Below are 19435 nucleotides of genomic sequence, written 5' to 3'. Positions count from 1 at the left end.
TAGCCTTACTCCTACTATTATAGATAGTTTTGGTGACACATATCTCTGATCTGTGATGTACACTATATTTGGAAGTAGAGAAACATGGAGGACCATGTGTGTTCTTCCTCCATCCGCCAACATCCGCTCCACGTCAGCCTTTAAAGAGCATTGTCGGTAGGCAAATTATTGGTTTGATTCGTATCTTGTATCTTCTTTGTTATTTGTCCAAATAATATTTCATAGGAAGAGTGATTTATTCATATTTGATTGGGTAATACATAGCCATGTAAATCGGCCATGTTTTGAGTTATTGATTGTAAACTACATGTGGACGTGAACATAGTATCATTTACTAATACTTACATTGAAGGTCTTATTTATTGTTTTCTCTTGTGAATACAAATAAGAGGATTTATTTTATTATCTTGCACATATGTTTACATATGATTTGTGTTCTTTTACAGTCTATGTACAGACTACTTACCGCATTGTATATTTTACAGTTTTACCCACCTCTTGATGACCAATAAACAAGTTGAATCAGACATTGACTTCTCGTGGTGATTGGAGGAGGAGTTAGCTGCCTGTTAGCTTATGCAGGGAGCATGAGAGCAACAGAACAGTAAAACGACAGCTTCCAGAAAGACTGATCTACAGCGGACCAGACCAGTTCCACTTCTACATCGTCACAGCGCAGAGAAGGCTAACGACAGCACAGCAGTTTGTGGGCAGGTAAAACAATGGACGAAAAGGAGACATTGTCGCATCATTCCTTTGTCACCAGATCAAAGGTATCTTCAGCATCCAAGCGCTCTAGCCGATCTAGTAGTGGTAGTGCAGCCGCACTCAGAGCTAGAGCTAAAGCTGAAGCAGCTAAAGCTAAAATGGAGTTTGCTGAAAAAGAGATGGAAATGAAAATGGCAAAGGCTCATTTAGATGCAGAAAAGGCATGTTTAGATGCACGGTTGGATGTATTAGACGCACGGAGGTCTGCAGCAGTTGCATTAGCCAAGGCAGAGGCCTTTAGCAGTGGCATTTGAAGGTGATAAAAGGTCTAGCTGTAAATCCCACAGTCTATGTGGAGGCCAATCACAAGACTCCTCACAGCGTGTGGAAGAGTCCGTTCAAGAACAAGCTGAACTACAGGCTAAGCAACTTACACCAGAGCTACAGCACATGGACCTCACACCACCAGAAATCCCTTTGCAAAGTGGGCCGCATACGGATAATATTCCTAGTGCCACAGTGGATCTCTCTCATCAGCATAAAACAAGTGATAGAAAAGATACAACTGATATGGCAAGTGCTGCTAAGTTAAGCCTCAACAGGCAATGTTTTCCCAAAAAAGAGGAGGCTTGCAACTCCTTCCAAAACTATGTGCAGCAATCAGGCGATTATATCGCTCTCAGCCTCATAGTTACCAGTATGACAATCCACAGCAGTGGACCAACCAGTATCATTCTCATAGACATGATGATCCTCACCTACGTGCACAGACTTCCCATGTACCTGCACAACAGTTAAACAGAGGTGAACATCAGAATATGTAAGATGTGGTCAGATTCATGGCCCGGCGTGAACTAGTAGCAACAGGCCTTCTACATTTCGATGAGTGCCCTGAAAATTACAGAGCATGGAAGGCGTCCTTCTTAAATGCTACTAGGGACCTCAATTTGACAGCAAACGAAAACATGGATCTTATAGTGAAGTGGTTGGGCTCTGAGTCAGCAACACAAGCGAAACGCATTCGAGCTGTAAATGTGAACAATCCCGAGAAAGGTCTTCAGGGCCCAGTATTTCAAAACTTGTAATCTGGATCAGAGTAATCCGGATAATGAAATCCTCCTTTTCTCAGTCATGGATCACGGTGATCCTGCTGACTTTATCTGAGTATTTCAAAACACTGGCAGGGTGGATCACCGTGATCCCGACCTGGCCGGATACGGATTTCCAGATCTCAAGTCTCCGCCTCCGGGATCTGAAAACATGGCGGACTACTCCGCAAAAGGAGTAGCTGAGAGCGCGACTTTCACGTCAAAAGTCTGAGTTTACCGTCGTCTAATGTGTAGGGGTTTAAGACCATACGGACGCCAACCAACATATCATGCAAGCTAACTATTTGAATCATCACCTTATTCAAACCAGGCCGTAGCGATCTCTAATTGAGCCGCAGCCGTGCTGACGGGAGCTAACCCGGCTCCATTGACTTGTGCATTAAGCAGCTAGCGGGCTGTCGTTAGCGTCACGTCATTGGCAACACAGCAGACTTATAAATAGGTTCCATGTGCACAGACCTGCTGCAGTACTTAGAAAACATAACGCTACACAGTATGAGTATTAACTACACGGTTTGCTCAGAAGTGTCAGAGTGCTACAGTAATGCTGGTGATGTTGTCATGTTTTTGTGTACATAAACACAATGTGGGATTGTGGATTAAGATACTCATACACCTTCTACTTCCACTCACAGCCATGGACACTCAGCTACAACAGGGCGAGTGCTGGAAATCCTTGGAAATGCTTTAATTGCATTGATACATTCAAGGTTTTCAAGTAATTGGAGTTTGAATAAAGTGCTTGAAACTGCTCAAACTTGTAATAGCATTGCTTTCATAGTATATACCTTGGTCAGTGATTTAAATAACATTTTAATATTTTACTATGTTTTAAATTTCTTACAATTACTTTAATTATTTGTTAAAAGTACAACACTGACACTTTAGATTAAGTGTAATGAACATCTTGAGTAACAATATCTGGGAGAAGTGGAGCTGAGACTTTGTCAATCCAAGTCAAATCCACCTCTGAGGTGGGATTCAAATGATCCTGAAATTTTGGTATCAAGTTGATCCAGATATCTGCCTTGTGTTTTGAAATACCCAAATCCAGCCTTTTATCTGGATTCAAGGGAGGATTGGATTACCAGAGCTGGATCCTGATCTTCAGGATCAGGATTCTCTGGATCTGTGTTGAATTACCCAGTTTTCAGATCAGATCTAGATTTAATCCAATCCGACCAGGATAATCCTGTCAGATCACTTTTGAAATACTGGGCCCGGATGATTTGGGAACGTCTTGATGAATGTTACGGAGCCCCTGAGGTAATTGAAAACTAGCTACTGGAGAGAGTAGACAATTTCCCAAAGATCTCTAATAAAGACTACAAAAGGCTCAGACAGCTAGGGGATATACTGATGGAACTCCAAGCAGCAAAATCTGAAGGGACTCTTCTAGGCCTCGCATATCTAGACACCGCACGGCACGAGGCATTAGTGGCATTGTGCAAAAGCTACCATTTGGCTTACAAGAAAAATGGATGAGCCTGGGTTATGCATATAAAACACAATATAAGTTTGCTTTTTCTCCATTCTCTGTCCTTGTTGATTTCATCTGTCAGCAAGCAAAAATGCGCAATGATCCAAGTTTCTTCTTTCCAACTGCTGACAACACCAAGCCAGAAAGACACACTTTCAGGACAGCCAATAGAGCGCCTATTTCAGTCCACAAGACTGAGGTCTCTCCAGATGTTTCTCCAACAGATGACATGCAGAAGACAAAGATCAATCCTACAAAGCTCTGTCTCATACACAAGAAACCACACCCTTTGCATAAGTGCCGCGCATTTAGAGAGAAGTCCCTGGAAGATAGGAAAGCCTTTCTGAAACAAAATGGTGTTTGCTTTAGGTGTGTAGCATCAACAACACATCAAGCTAAAAATTGTGAAAAGAGGGTTCAATGTACTGAATGCAACAGCGAACGACATCATTCAGCACTACACCCAGGGCCTGCTAAAGAGCCCTTAAAAGCCCCCACTCCTCCTGAGGAGAGTGGTAGGGAAGACAAAATCGACATGCCTTCAGATGCAGTGTCATCTAGGTGTACTGAGGTTTGTGGCAAAGACCTCTTTGGAAAATCGTGTTCTAAGATTTGCTTAGCCAAAATCTTTCCCAACGGTCAGAGAGAGAAGGCGATCAAAATCTATGTGATCATTGATGATCAAAGCAACAGATCATTAGTGAGGTCAGACATCTTTAACCTTTTTGACATTAAAGCTGACAGATCACCTTACTCACTGAGAACTTGCGCTGGCATAGTTGAGATGGCGGGGAGAAGAGTACAGGGTTTCAACGTGGAATCTATGGACGGACAGGTCATACTCCCTTTACCAACCCTGATAGAGTGTGACCAGATCCCTTCGGAGAAAGGGGAACAGTGGGTACAATGGAGAAACTCACTCAAAGAACTCCAGCATCTTCAGGTCTTTAGGCCTTATGTACAAGCATCTCTTCAGTTAGCACAACGCAGAGAGCTTTGTGTCTTCTCTGATGCTTCTGTGAAGGCTGTGGCCGCGGTTGCCTATCTGAGGATCTTGGATGGGGATGGACGTTACCACTCAGGCTTCATCCTTGGGAAGGCACAGCTTGCTCCTCGTCCAGATTATTCTAATCTAGCTTTCAATGCCGTCTGCTACCGCCGATCTCTTTCTCCAGCTTTGAGCTGCAGACTCTAAGCGAGTAGGAGAGCCTTGGCTTAATGACACCACTCGCACGTTAAGACGCACATGCAGACGTGCTGAGAGAAAGTGGAAAAAAGATCATCTACAAGTTTCCTTAGAAATCTTAAATGAGTGTCTGATTAACTATCAAAATGCTGTCAAATTTGCTAAAAGTCAGTTTCTATCCAATCTTGTGTCAGCTAACAACCATAAGCCTCAGTTTCTCTTTAGTACTTTGAATAATCTTCTGAACCCCTGTGATCACAGTGCTATTATTCCTTCATCCAAACTGTGTGATGATTTCTTGAACTTCTTCATTGATAAAATTTCTGTCATTAGGTCCTCTCTTTTGCCGTCTGCATCAGATCCTGCTGTCCCTCCTATATGCCCTGCTGTCTTTGAGAATTTTGAGCAAGTCTCCCTCCCATCTTTAACTGATATTGTACAACACCTCAGGCCTTCCTATTGTCCTCTTGACAGCATCCCACCCCGCCTTTTTAAGGAGGTTTTCCATAGCATTGGCCCCCGTGTTATGGACCTCATGAATTTATCTTTGGTGACCGGCTGTGTTCCAGCTGCTTTAAAACATGCTGTGGTCCAGCCCCTCATCAAAAAGCATAACCTTGACCAAACAGTTTTATCAAACTTTAGGCCCATCTCCAAGCTTCCTTTTCTCTCTAAGGTCTTGGAGAAGGTGGTATATGAACAGCTTCAGTCTTATATTAATCAAAATGGTATCTCAGAGAAGTTCCAGTCTGAGTTTAAGTCACGCCACAGCACAGAAACAGCGCTTTTAAAATTTTTTAATGACCTTCTTTTGACAGCTGACTCTGGTAACTCTGCTGTCCTGGTCCTTTTAGATCTGACAGCTGCCTTTGACACAGTGGATCATAAAATTCTTCTGTCGCGTTTGCACACCTGTGTGGGCATTAGGGGCACTGTTTTTAAGTGGTTTCAGTCCTACCTCTCAGACCGGAGCTTCTCTGTCCAGCTTGGCCAGCATTTTTCGGCAACTTCCCCTCTAAGTTGTCGAGTGCCCCAAGGTTCTGTTTTGGGCCCCCTCCTTTTCTCGATATATATGTTGCCTCTGGGATCCATATTTAGAAAGTACAACATCTCTTTTCATTGTTTTGCCGATGATGTACAAATCTATTTACCCCTAAAGATTAATGGGCGAGCCTCTGTTCAGACTCTACTAGACTGCCTTAAAGATATCCAAACTTGGATGGAAGTTAATTTTCTGTCTTTAAACAAAAACAAAACTGAAATCATTTTATTTGGTAAACAAAATCTACTTGATGGATGTGACAGCGCCATTGGCTCCCTTAAGTCTTACTGTCATCCTTTTGCAAGGAACCTTGGTGTTATCTTAGAGAGTGACTTTAGGTTTGACAAGCAGATATCCTCCATTGTCAAAACAAGCTTCTTCCAACTACGGCTGTTGGCAAAAGCAAAGGTTTATCTCCCAAGACATGTATTTGAGAGATTAATTCATACCTTTATTACATCTCGTTTAGATTATTGTAATTCCTTGTTTGTTGGCCTTGACCAGAAAGCACTGCGCCGCTTGCAGGTTGTTCAAAATGCGGCTGCCCGCCTGCTGACTGGAAAGAAAAAACGCAAGCACATAACTCCTGTCCTTGCATCTTTGCACTGGCTGCCTATTAATTTTAGGATTCAGTTTAAAATTTTATTAATTGCTTTTAAATGTATGAATGGTCTGGCACCACCTTATTTATCTGAGCTTTTACAGTTGCACACCACTGCTAGGGCACTCAGGTCATCTAACCAGCTGCTCCTGGCAGTACCCAGGTCCAGACTCTCCACTCGTGGAGACAGAGCCTTCTCAGTCGCGGCTCCTAAGCTGTGGAACAGCCTACCTCTCCATGTTAGAGCTGCACAGTCCGTTGAACATTTTAAAACACTCCTAAAAACGTATCTTTTTTCCTTGGCGTTCACTCCCAGCTAAGCAAACAATCTTGGCTCTCTCTTTTTTCTTTTCCCTCTCTCTCTCTTTTTACTCTCTTTTTATTCTCTTTTTAATCTAAATTTGTTTTAAATTGACTACTATCCCTTGTGTTGTTTTTAATTGTTTATTGTATTATTGTTGTTTATTGTTTTTGTGATTAACTTTGTTGTGCTTTTGCAATTGTACAGCACTTTGGTCAACTGAGGTTGTTTTAAATGTGCTTTATAAATAAATTGTGACTTGACTTGACTTGACTATTCCCCGGCTCTAACTTTGTGCAGCCGTGTTAGCCGCAGATATGGCAGAGCTCATTACATCAGAAATGGACATCAAGTTTGACACCTTGACCTTCTTTACAGATAGTAATGTTGTCCTTGGGTATATCTATAACGAGAAGCGTAGATTTTATGTCTTCGTGAACAACAGAGTTCAAAGGATAAGAAGATGCTCCCACCCACAACAGTGGCACTATGTGTCTAGTGAGCAGAATCCAGAAGACCACGCGACAAGGTCTGTCCCAGCAGCTCGTCTAAAGGATTCGACGTGGCTTTCAGGTCCAGCATTCTTGACGAAGCCAGGGTCAATCACTTCTAGTACCGACACCTTTGACCTCGTGGACGCTGGTGACGATGTAGAGATCCGTCCCCAAGTGTCAACTCTCAGTACTGCCGCTAGAGAGGTCGGTCTTCAGTCACAGCGCTTTGAGCACTTCTCTCGATGGAAGTCTCTCTCGGGCCGTCACATGCCTCATACACATTGCTCGTCTCTTCAAGAAGGACAAAACTCAGGAGTTTGCATGCTGCAAAGGATGGCATCATTGTGAAATGATGCCATCCTAATCTTTCTCCTTCTGATTTTATACAGGGTATACTCATTCAGGTTATTTGGGGTGAGTGAGTTAATCATTCAACTGTATATGGCACACCCATTATGTAAGATTTAATGTCCAACTATGAGCTTGATCATTGCGAATGTAATTATTTCCCCCCAGAGGTTTAGGTTTGGGAGATCGGTTCTTAAATTGCTACAAGTGTGGGTCCAGTGCACTGGCACAGAGGCCTGCCTAAGGTTGCATGTACCCACACTCCCCATACTATTATAGAGGTACATCAGGTTGTGCATGAGTGCAGCTGTGTAGTTAAATGCCTATAGAACAAAAAAAAGATTAAATACCAACATAAATATTGTATCACCACATTTAATTACATGATTTGTTTGTTTTCTTTTTAGGCCTGCAGACCAGCCTGAGGCCTTTGGAAAGCAGGATGGGAGGCGAAAAAACTCAATTGTGGTGAAAGGAGGACCCCTGCTGGCTGAAGCTGTGTAGGACCCTGTTACTCCAGCCCTGGTTTTGAGGGCAAGTAAGTATCAACCAAATTTAATTTTTTTTTTTTGTGTGTGTGTGTGTGTGGTGAAAACAATGCACAGTAAAAGAGGCAACACACAAGCATACACATATGTCAAATCAAGACTATATAGGCAACATGATCATAACATTAACAATTGCCTTTAATTTAGGCTCTGTTAAGGCCTAAAGGCACCTTGGTCCTCAATATATTGATCCACAACCTCTCCTGTTTTCTGTGCTGGTCCCCCGTCCATGGCGCGCAGGTCTGTAGACCTGAAGATTTAATAAAAATTTAATAGGCTTTGTGCTCCTGAGGTGCCAGTTATTCAGCTCTTTACCTGGTCTGGCCCTGTGGTAGGTGGGGTGAAAAGTCATTTTGTGGTTCCCCTTCCGCAGCTAGCAGCTCCCCGGGGGTGCATGCAGAGACTGGGGAGGTCTGAGGCCTGGGCTCAACACAGATGTTTTTAGTGGTGGGGTCAGAGGGTGTGGTGTTCACCAGGAGGTCAGCATTGTTGTGGCTTGTATACCTCTGTCTAATCATTTGATCCCGGACCACCTCTTGTACCATCATCAGCCCAGTGTCGGCATCGGTTCGGGTTCCAAGCCAGGTCCCAGTCACACACCCTGTGGTGGTAACAGGGAGATCCGAGACTGCAGAGATGGAGGGACCATCATCTAAGACATAGGGTAAATTTGTCTTGGTGCGTGTATTTTTACAGTTCTGTTTATGGTTTTAGTGCTGAATCTAGATTTAGTGGTGGGCCTGATTTCTCCCTCACTCCTGTATACCCTGTCCGTTGTAGTTGTCCTGATTGGGTCCCTATTTTTTCTACCTCTCTCGGGCAGCAGGGAAGAGCGAACCCCCGTCCATTCAGCTGTCATGTGAGTGTGTGTGTGTGTGTGTATCTGCTTGTGTGTCTATGGGGGAGGAACAAGTGCCAAGTAAAGGGAAAAATAATAAAAAAGGGGGAGATAAAAATTAATTTAATATAAAAAATTAATATAAAATATCCCTATAAAAGAGGGATGGAGCGCTGGTAGGGTGGAAGATGGTGTGGGTTGCAGCCCCCTGAGATAAAAGGTGTGAAATAAGAATATAAATATATACATGTAAAAACATATATCGAATAAAAGTAAGCACACATATAAAAAACGGGTTCGATAAAATGATATAATAAAAGCATACAAGGTCCGAGGACCATGAGGGGAAACCCAGCCATAATTCCATCCAGCCGAGCTATATGACCTGTCCATGTGGGACCACACTTTTAAATAAATAGATAAATGCATAAATGTAAAACAGAAAGTAAAATGTAAAGTAAAAAACACCTTCATGCCCAAAAATGTCAAAAAAGAGATATTTACAATAATACATTCCCAAAATAGGTGTTTATACATAAAAAATAAGTAATAGCAGGCAGGATCCACAGACAGGGTTTCGAATATTTTATTTGGAAAGGAAAAGGGGGAAAAAAGGAGGGGGAAAGGTAAGTGCTAATACGGCACACTCGTTTCGTCAGAATAGTCGTAATTGCGGCTAATAAATGTACAGTATAGCCATTCACTGGAAAAGTGAGGAGCCTCCTAGGATATTCTTGTGGCTCAAAGAGCTGTCCTCATACTTACCCTCAGAAAAGATCATGTTTAACCTTAAGAGGAAGCCGTTTCTTTTTGACAAATGCTGGGGAGACTTTGTAACCTTTTTACAGGATAGACCTTCTCTTAATGATGATGTCGACACTTGAAGCTACATTATAGGGCCCTTCTGACACCTTACTTGGCCTGGTGCACCTCAGTCTTAGTCAAGGCAATACTGTGACCTATGTACATAGCATGTATATCTCCTGTACTTACAATTAATGTTTAATTTTCTCTTAAGTCCTGTGTGTTTTTTTTTTTGTTATTTAACTTCTTTATTGACTTTTCATTACAAATGCAGATGCACAACCAGTGTGTAAATATAAACATTGCAAACAAGATTAAGTCAACATTTTAAGAAAAATAAAACAAACCTGACAGTAACAAGTAGAAGGAGTAGAAGAAACTCAAAAAATTAAAATTAAAATAAAAAAAATAAAATAAAAAATAAATAAATAAATAAATAAATAAAAATAATAATCATGGTCACAAAATAAATAATGTAAAAATGATAACTAATAAGATGCACATTCTTGACAGATTCATCACAAACCAATGTTGCATGACATTCCTTGAACCTACATAGATAAAGAGGTACATGGGGGGTGTGTACAGGTATTAGCCATTGTGATCATCACTTTCCAATCATTTCCAAATAAGGAGCCCATACCTTCCAGAAGATATCTAAATTATTATTAATCTTATAAATAAGTCGTTCAAATGAGGCTATCTTGGTTAGTTCATCTCTCCATTCCTTAAAACTGATCTTTTCTTTTGACTTCCAGTGTCTCAAGACTACCCTGTTTCCTGTTGCGAGAGCTAATTTCACCCATGTGTGTATTTGTGTGGATAGGCCGGTTTTCCTCGGCAAAATACCCAAAATACATAAAGCTGGCCCCTCCCTGAACTCTACCTTCAGTACTTTATTAATACATTGGATAACAGCCACCCAGAGGCTGTGCACCATTTCACATTCATAGAACATATGTACCAGTGTGCCCCTTTCCTTCTCACATCTCCAACACTTATCATTCTCCCTAAGCCCCAGCCTGGACATTTTTGCTGGAGTCCAGTAGTTCCTATTCAATATTCTGAATGAAATAAGCCGTGTCTGCATGTCTCGGGCTATAGTGTTCCAGGACCTAATTGTTTCCTCCCAGATCTCCCAGTCAATAGGTGCCCCAAAGTCTTTTTCCCATGCTAGCTTAACACCTTTGTAGTTTGGGGGTTGATGTTTTCTAAACATGTCATAAAATCTGGATGTCCCTCCTCTAAGCCTCCAGCCTGATCGCCATAGCTCTTGAATACAAGAGACAGGTGCAAATTTGACCTTTCTATCTGCTGTTGTAATACAGCTCCTTAACTGAAGGAACTTCCAAAAATCTTTTCTGGGGATATCATATTTAGATATACATTGTTCAAAGGAGATTAAGTGTTTCCCGTCAAATAAATCTTCCAGTAATAATACCCCTGCCTTCACCCAATTTTCCCACATGACCGATTTTTTGTTAATTTTCAATGACGTATTATACCATATTGATGATCCCATCGTGTGGTAATAGTTCAAATGGCATGCCTGGTGTGCCCATCTCCAACTTTCTCTAGAAAATGCCAACACAGGGTTTCTATAGGGTATATCCCCCCCTGTCCGGGTGAGGAAAGCTTGTATTGAGAGTGGCTCTATCAACTCTTTCTCTATCGCCACCCAGGCAGGAGCACCGACCCCCGTCATATTTGACTTAGATAGTTGACTGAGACTGAAGGCACGGTGATACCAATCTATTCTTGGGCATCCTAGACCACCCTCCTCTACTGATGCATATAGTTTCTTTTTATTAAAAGCAGGCTTCTTCCCCATCCACAAGAAGCTACTTATGGCCCTATTAAATCTAGACAGAAGGGGGAGTGGGAAGTCCAGAGGCAGCATGCTTGTTACATAATTAATCTGTGGTATTGTAATCATCTTCACTAAATTTATCTTTCCAATTAATGACAAACTTAGTTTTGACCAGTTTTGTAGATTACTTTCAGTTTTTTGAATAAGGGGTAGTAGGTTTAAATTCATTACATCTTTTAATCCTGGGGTAATCATGATCCCTAAGTAGACCAATCCAGATGGTAGCCATTTAAATTGCCAATTATTGCGAATACTGGGAGGGCATATTTTAGACAAAGGCATCGCTTCAGATTTCAACCAATTGATCTTGTAACCTGATATACGAGAAAAAGAACTAATCATGGATAAAATATGAGGCACTGCAATTTCTGGGTTACTTGACAGTAATAGGATGTCATCCGCATATAATAAAAGTTTATGTTCTTCTTGCCCTGAAACAATGCCTTTAATATCGACATGGTTCCTAATTGCCGAGGCTAAGGGTTCCAAAGCCAAGGCAAAGATCAAGGGAGAAAGGGGACAACCCTGTCGGGTCCCACGTGATAGTCCAAAGGGGTTAGAAATATTCCCATTCGTGAGGACAGCTGCCTTTGGACTTCTATACAACAATTTCACCCATTTAATATATACATCACCCACATCAAACCTCTCAAGAATTGCAAATAAATACTCCCATTCCACTCTATCAAAAGCTTTCTCTGCGTCCAGAGAGAAAGCCACTACCGGTTCCATGCTGTTCCTCGTTTGCCATACCAAATGTAGCAGTCTGCGCAAGTTATCTGCTGAGGACCGCCCCTTAACAAATCCCACCTGATCAGGGTGGATCAAGGTAGGGAGGCATACTTCTAGTCTTAATGCCAATATCTTAGCCAAGATCTTGGCGTCCACGTTAATTAAGGATACTGGTCTATAGCTACCACAATGCTGTGGGTCTTTGCCCTTCTTATGTATCAATGTTATAATTGCATTCTGCATACTCTCCGGCAGGCTTCCCCTCTGGAACGCATCCTGAAAGACAGTAAGAAGTCTCGGGGCCAACAGGTCAGAAAATGACCTATAAAAGTCTGCGGGAAATCCGTCCCCCCCAGGAGACTTCCCAGCACTAAGACATTTAATCGCCTGTTGCACCTCTCCCAGTGTGATGCATGCCCCCAGCCTCTCTCTAGCCAATTCAGTTAGTGCCGGTAAAGTAGTCCTAGACAGAAATTTTTTAAATTCACCCCTATCCCAAGAATCCTGTGATGTGTATAATTTTTGATAAAATAATTGGAAAGCATTGTTTATTTCTATAGTATCTGTTAAAATTTCCCCTTTCTCATTCTGTACAGCCGAGATCAAAGTTTGAGCTTGTTGTTGTTTCACCCTTTGAGCCAATAATTTCCCTGCCCTTTCACCCTGTTCATAATATTTTTGCCTACACCTAAACAATGAAAATTCTGCTTTTCTCTGCATGATAGTGTTTAATTCAAATTTTGCTTCACTTAAATTAGCCAATAAATTCTGGTCTCCTCTATCTGCATATTCCCTCTCTAGGTCTTTTATTTCTGTTTCTAATTTAGAAAGTTGATTGGATGCCTGTTTTTTTTAAAAATGATGAATGTTGTATTAACCTGCCCCTTAAGTATGCCTTAAAAGCATCCCATACCACGCCTGGATCATCCACTGTGCCCTCATTAATTTCCCAATAATCTAATATTTGTTGTCGTATAAACTGACATGAATTTTCATTTTGGAGCTGAGATGTATTCAATCTCCAACGGGAAGAACGACCTGTGCTCTCACTCTTAAATCTCAGAGTCATATCTACAGGACCATGATCAGTAATAACAATATTACCAATAGAAGTCTGCTCCACTATTGGTACAAGTTGCTTTGATATCAAAAAGTAATCGATCCTAGAATATGATGCATGGGGATTAGAAAAAAAAGTATATTCCCTCTCCTGAGGATGCATGAGCCTCCATACATCAACAAGACCAAGTTCCTCTGAAATAGTATCGATAGCTATCTGGGATTTCTGGATATTCCTAGATCTACCCGCGTTGCCTGATCTATCTAATGTATTATGCCTTACTTGATTGAAATCGCCTCCAATTATAATATCAGTATTTCCCATACTCTGTATTACTGCATGTAGGTTATAGAAAAACTCTGGAGAGTCCGTGTTAGGGGCGTATATATTTACTAATGAGCATCTCCTGCCCATTAGGTCCACATCAATTGCAACCCATCTACCCTCTGTATCCGATTTCTGGTCATACACTTTAATGGTCACAGTTTTGCGAATCAAAATAATAACCCCTCGCTTATTGGATGAGAATGTACTGTAAAAAATCTGACCAACCCAGTCCCTCTGTAGCTTTTTAGATTCTGTTGTATCTAAATGCGTCTCCTGTAGAAGGGCAATATCGGCCCTCTTTTGTTTAAGATATATCATAAGTTTTTTCCTTTTCGTGGCTAGGTTAGCTCCCTGTACATTCCAAGTAACTATTTTTAATGTTCCTGTCATGTTATAGATTGCTCTGTGTTTATAGTATTAGTTGGCTGTGATGAATAACCAGGGAAATGAGAATGTGCTAAAGAATCATGAAAAAAAATAAAAAGAACAATAAAAAATAGAGCAGAAAACACCAGCAACCGACAGATCAACCTAGCCAACCGGCCCAGGTTTCCTGTCATTTGGAAGCTTAAAAAACAGCAACAACAAAAACAACCGACCATAATAGGTCCGTGAGACTATGAGTGCCCGGCTGCTAAGCACTCCATCACCCCTCTTCTAATATGCATTTTATACCCTTATGTTTGGGCCCCTCAAGCAGCCACCATAAAGTAACTTAAATATATCAATAATTTCTTTATCTCAACAGTACTCAATACCCCTTTCCTGTATAAGTTGAATAGGCTACTTCGTTATTCAGTTATCTTATCAACCCCACTCCAATAACCAACCATAGTGGTAATAAAAAAAAATTTAAAAAAATGATAATAAATGAAAACGGTCCAGTTGAGGCACTCATCCATAACATACAAGTCTGCACTGTGCTGCTAGCAGTCACCAAAATGCACAAATAATATAAGGCCATCTTTGTCCCATTTTTAAATATAAAATATATTTTCTATGCTAAACTTGAGTCAAACTTAAAAAATAAAAAATAAAAAAATATATATATATATGCTGTGCAGACATTATAAAACCCTAAACAGTCCTGTGGGATATTGTGTCTTCAGGTAGTTATGAAAAAGTCCTGCGGATGTGGGGAATAACCACTTTTCACCTATAACTTTTGTCTTTTGGTCCATAGATCAATTCTACACCTTATACATTGAAATCCAATACTCTAGGGGGTGGTGTTGCCTTCTATCCCGCTCTAGTGGCAGCTTGATGGCCCAGCACAACATCAGCGCAATGTGGAGATGAAAGCCTTTGCCTCCGCAGGTGTAGTGAAAAGATGACGCTTGTTATTTACTGTGATCCTCAGTGTATCTGGATACAGCATTGCATATGACACATCCTTCATGCTCCGGAGCTGGCGTTTGACTTCATCATATTTTTTGCGCTTCTGTATTGTGTCTCTGGATAAGTCCTGGCTGAAGTAGATGCGCTGGCCCTTCCACTCGGTGTTTCCCTTCTCACGTGCGGCACGCAGCACCGCCTCTCTCGCGCTGAACCGGAGAAATTTAACCAGGATGTGCCGGTTGAATCTTACGTCTGTGTTCGGCTTTGGTCCGCATCTGTGTGCTCTTTCAATTTCAAAGCCTCCACCAGCATCCATGCCCAGGCATCCCTCCAACAATGTGCGCACAAATGTCTCCATGTCCCCTGCCTCTGAGTTTTCCATGACACCAACTATGTGAACGTTGTTCCGGCGTCCTGCGTCCTCCAAATAATTGACTCTCTCCTGAAGTTGTTCAACAGTTTTCCCGACTTGGCTATCTGTTTTCTCCCTCGCGTAACATCCGTCTTCCAAGTTGGAGATGCGCGTTTCAGCCTCAGTGATTCTTCCTCCAAGCTGTTGAACTGTGGTCTGCAGACAAACCAAACTCCCCTTCACGCCACCTATATCGGTCGCGATACCTTGCAGCATGGTCTTGATGCTAGCTAGCTCAGTGGCTACATCAGCCTGTTCCTCCGATGAAGCTACTTCTTTTCCATCTTTCTTCTCCGCCCGCGTGTTTGTTTTTCTGTCAGGCATGTTCCCGAGTTGTTCCAGTTAGTGCTAGACTTCTATTTGGGTATTTTATGACAACATTTAATATTTTTAGAGGGGTATATCGTGCTCAGCCCCGCGGAGCTCTCTGCTACACAGCCATACCGGACGACGCCCCACGTGACTCCAGTCCTGTGTGGTTTTTAGTTTTTTAAATTGTAGTATTGGGTTTCTTTTTTAATTTTAAATTTGTATTTATTTATTTATTTTGTTGTATTTTTTTATTTATAAATTTTTCCTTTTGTGTAAGTATATCTTTCCTCCCAATGTAATTGTTACAATTGTTTATTTATCTTCGATATCTATCTGCTGTTTAATGTTTACATTTCCCGGAACGCAACATTTATATGCATGAGAACAATAAAACGGTATGGTAAGGTCACTAACATTTCGGTGCGACGCCATTAAGCACCGTTTACGCTCACACGAGGCTCTCAGTCTACAGCTAGTCAGATAACGGACAAGCCCGGACTCAGAGGGGAATAGCACTAGCGTATCATAACAAAATATTGGTGAAATGAACTAGTTTCGCAGCAGATAATGCTCATAGAGGCTGCGCTTCAGTGCCCCGAACACTCGCATTATATGGATCTACGCGGCACTCCACTGGATCTAATTTCGTCCGAACGACGCCAAATGACACCAAAGTTATCTGGGTGAGTAAATCATCGTATTTTATGCTAGAAATAAGGTCCAGGTTGTAAAAAACGGTAGTTCCCCTTTAAACAGTTGGGGGAGAGTCCATGTCAGTAGAGAGACTTTTAAAACCACTTGAACTCCCGCTGCCTTCCTGTGTCCTAGAACCTCTCTTGTCCTTTTACTCTCTCCTTTCTCTTTTATTATTTTACTTTTTTACTGTTATTTTAAATGGGGATATATATTTTTAACCATTTACAGGTGTTTTTTATAAAGAGACCTACCAAGTGTTTTTAACATCTATGGATACCTTGAGCCAGAGTCCCTCGTAGCACTCTTAAGAGTGCTGCGTTTTAACCCAAACCTTACTCCCCTAACCCTAACCAGGGTGAATCAGAAAACTTGATGGTGATACACTTGAGTTTAATCTGTTATCTGTCTTCGATCCAGTATAAAACTCCAGTCATGTTGTGATGTATCAGATCAGTCTGATCCACTGCAGCGTCTAATAAATTACTAAGGGGGCGTGTCAGTCAGTAAAAGAAATTCCGTGAAGGCCGCTCTCATGTGTCCTCGCTTATCACTCCTCCGAGATCGCTCCTTGTGTCTCAATCCTCGGAGCACAAATAAGAGAATTGGGACGGCCTGCAAGATGGCGGACAGGAATGACTTCTGGTTCAAGCGGCGAGGAGTAAGGAAACGACAAATAAGAGAAAAGAGAAGCACCTACTGTAGCCTCTAAGGCCGTCTCTTCTTGTAATAAGTCGTCCTGGCCTGAGGGGCGATAGTGAGTCATTGTAGCGTCTAGTGTGCCACAGGAGCAGATGAAGAAGTCGAGCCAGCGGGAGGGAAGTACCGCAGAGAAGTTTACAACCTCAGTTAGTTATTCAGTAAACAAAGATGCAGAAGCTCCAGAAAAACAACTTTTATGATCATCTCCACAACAGTTTCTTAAATGACATTGTGGCAGAGAAAAGAAGCAACGTAAAAAGAAGCTAAACAGGTGTACATTTTACTGCAGCTTTCCAACACTGAAGACGCTGTGGGAGTAAAAAGGTGAACTTACAATGTTTCTTTAGACCAGTTAGTAACATGTAACGTTATCTGTTTATTGAAACATATCGTAAGTGTAACTAATGACAACATAAACTGTAAAGCTAAGCTTAGTAAGCTATAATGTAAACGCATGTGAAGATCATAAGATAGCAGTCTTAATTCGAACAGCTGTCATGAGTTCAGCAGTTTGGTCGAGTTTGCTGTCATCATATTCTAACCACTTGGCATTACTGTTATGAGATGAGGCAAGATTTGAGGTTATGTAACTTCACTACACATTTTTTTAGGACATAACAAGGTTTATTACATGTATCCCACTGTAGCAACGACAGTTAGTAAATCATGAAATTCTTGCTTTTATCCTTATGAAGACATGACCAGGGCCTGCAAAGCTGGAAGATCCTGCAGTATCATGCATTGGACTGAGTGACAGTGACAAGTATGTATAAAGTGGCTGAACTTAACATTGAGAAATTGGAAATACTGCCCCCTATTCGTTTGAAGCCAGTGGAATTTTGGAATATACAAACAGGTCCATTAAAGGTCCCATATTATAAAAAACTCACTTTTTCTGGGATTTGGGTGTGTTATTTTGGGTCTACGGTGCTGCCACACGCACAAAAACTTTGAAAAAAGACCATCTGTGCTTTTTTTGAGTGAGATACATATTTCTGACGGTGTCTTGCCTGCAGTTTCCAGATGAGCGAGTCAAATTCGGCATCGGTCACCGACGTCATTGACCGATCATTTGAATATTCCCACCCACAGTGTCTCCACCCACAGAGGTGTCAAAAGTATTCACATTCATTACTCAGGTAGAAGTATAGATACTAGGGTTTAAAAATACTGTAGAAGTTGAAGTATCAACTCAAGCTTTTTACTCAAGTAAAAGTGTAAAAGTACTGGTTTCAAAACTACTTAAAGTATAAAAGTAAAAGTAATGTAAGGGAAAAAAATGCCATTAAGGACAAAAGCTTAGGCCGCGCCACAGGGGCCTATGGTGCACTACCCCACCTCCCCAAAAAACATTTTTCTAAAGGCCATAATGACTATAATGTTACATTAAAATGTTAATGTTAAAAAATTTGGGATGCACTAGGCTACCTGTTTCAGCCCCATATATGCCCATTGTAAATGAACGCATTTTAGTACAATGCAAATACATTAAAGAACCATATATGTGTACTACTGGGCATTAACATCTGTGACATTTTGCTCAAGTTCTCTTGAGTCTCTGCCACGGACATCTTCGTACTAGGCTACATACATAAAGTCTGCTATGTCCCTGCTGGAGTGTGATGTGATTTGTGCCATGTGCAGGGGCGATGGATCGTGTACAAACCAATAGGGTGTAAACTATGAGGATGCTCTGTCTGTCTCTCTATACTCCAGAGCTATCACACATTCAGCTCCTGGGACAACATCAGGGTTCACCCTGCCAGTGAAGGAGAACTCAGCAGATTCAATTCAGTGGAGAGACTTGAGTGAAACTATTAACTATGAAATAATAATAACACAACCTTTGATGAAAAGCAGAGTGATATTAAAAGATGCATAGACTACATACAAGCACATGACTGAGGTAAATATATACAAGTGCTGTTACAACCTCCAGTGATTGTAGCACTCAGTGGACATCATGTTCAAAAAAAGTTTGACAGTCACAAATCAGAGGTCACCTCAATTGAGGTCAGTTCATGTATGTTGCTCTTGTGCAGTGTTTATCTACCTAATTTAAATCCACAACAGAACTTTTAAACATCCTTTACTTTTCTTGTTTTCTGTGTTTGTCTGAACACAACTCACAACAGCTCTTTTTTTAGTTTGTCAGTAGAATTCAGTCTGTACTCTAATGGGATTCATGTTGTTATGGATACTGTAGTGTTGGGACAGGTGTTAAAGAGGGTGTAGAGTGTAGCAGCATGTTGATAATATGTGTTGACATGAATGTGGTGACATTTAGATTATGTCTGTAGAAGACAATAACAATAACACAATAACAAAGTCACTCAATCATTTTAGGATAAAGCTAATTGATTAGGACACAGTAATGTTGAACTGCACATTAAACAACTGAACATTGATTGGACTATAAACAGATCTTTATTACATCATTTATTCTTTATTCAGATTGAGGAGCTGCAGTTTGTCAGAGATCAGCTGTGCTTCTCTGGCCTCAGCTCTGAAGTCCAACCCCTCCCATCTG

General features: G+C 41.3%; 1 protein-coding gene across 1 annotated transcript in view; it reads left to right on the top strand.

The window, feature by feature from the left end:
- Positions 1-16825: 16825 nt before the first annotated feature.
- LOC311249837 (ribonuclease inhibitor-like) overlaps positions 16826-19435 on the top strand; it is a gene marked incomplete at its 5' end in the record, with an annotated part of 14189 nt that continues 11579 nt past the window's right edge. Inside the window, one exon of the mRNA XM_084341153.1 lies at positions 16826-16864. Within this exon, the coding sequence (XP_084197279.1) occupies positions 16826-16864 (39 nt within the window). The remainder of the gene's footprint in view (positions 16865-19435) is intronic.

This window comes from Pagrus pagrus (genome assembly GCF_965226575.1).
Source record: "Pagrus pagrus genome assembly, chromosome: 20".
Taxonomy (NCBI): Eukaryota; Metazoa; Chordata; class Actinopteri; order Spariformes; family Sparidae; genus Pagrus; species Pagrus pagrus.
This window is presented reverse-complemented; position numbering and strand designations above follow the sequence as displayed.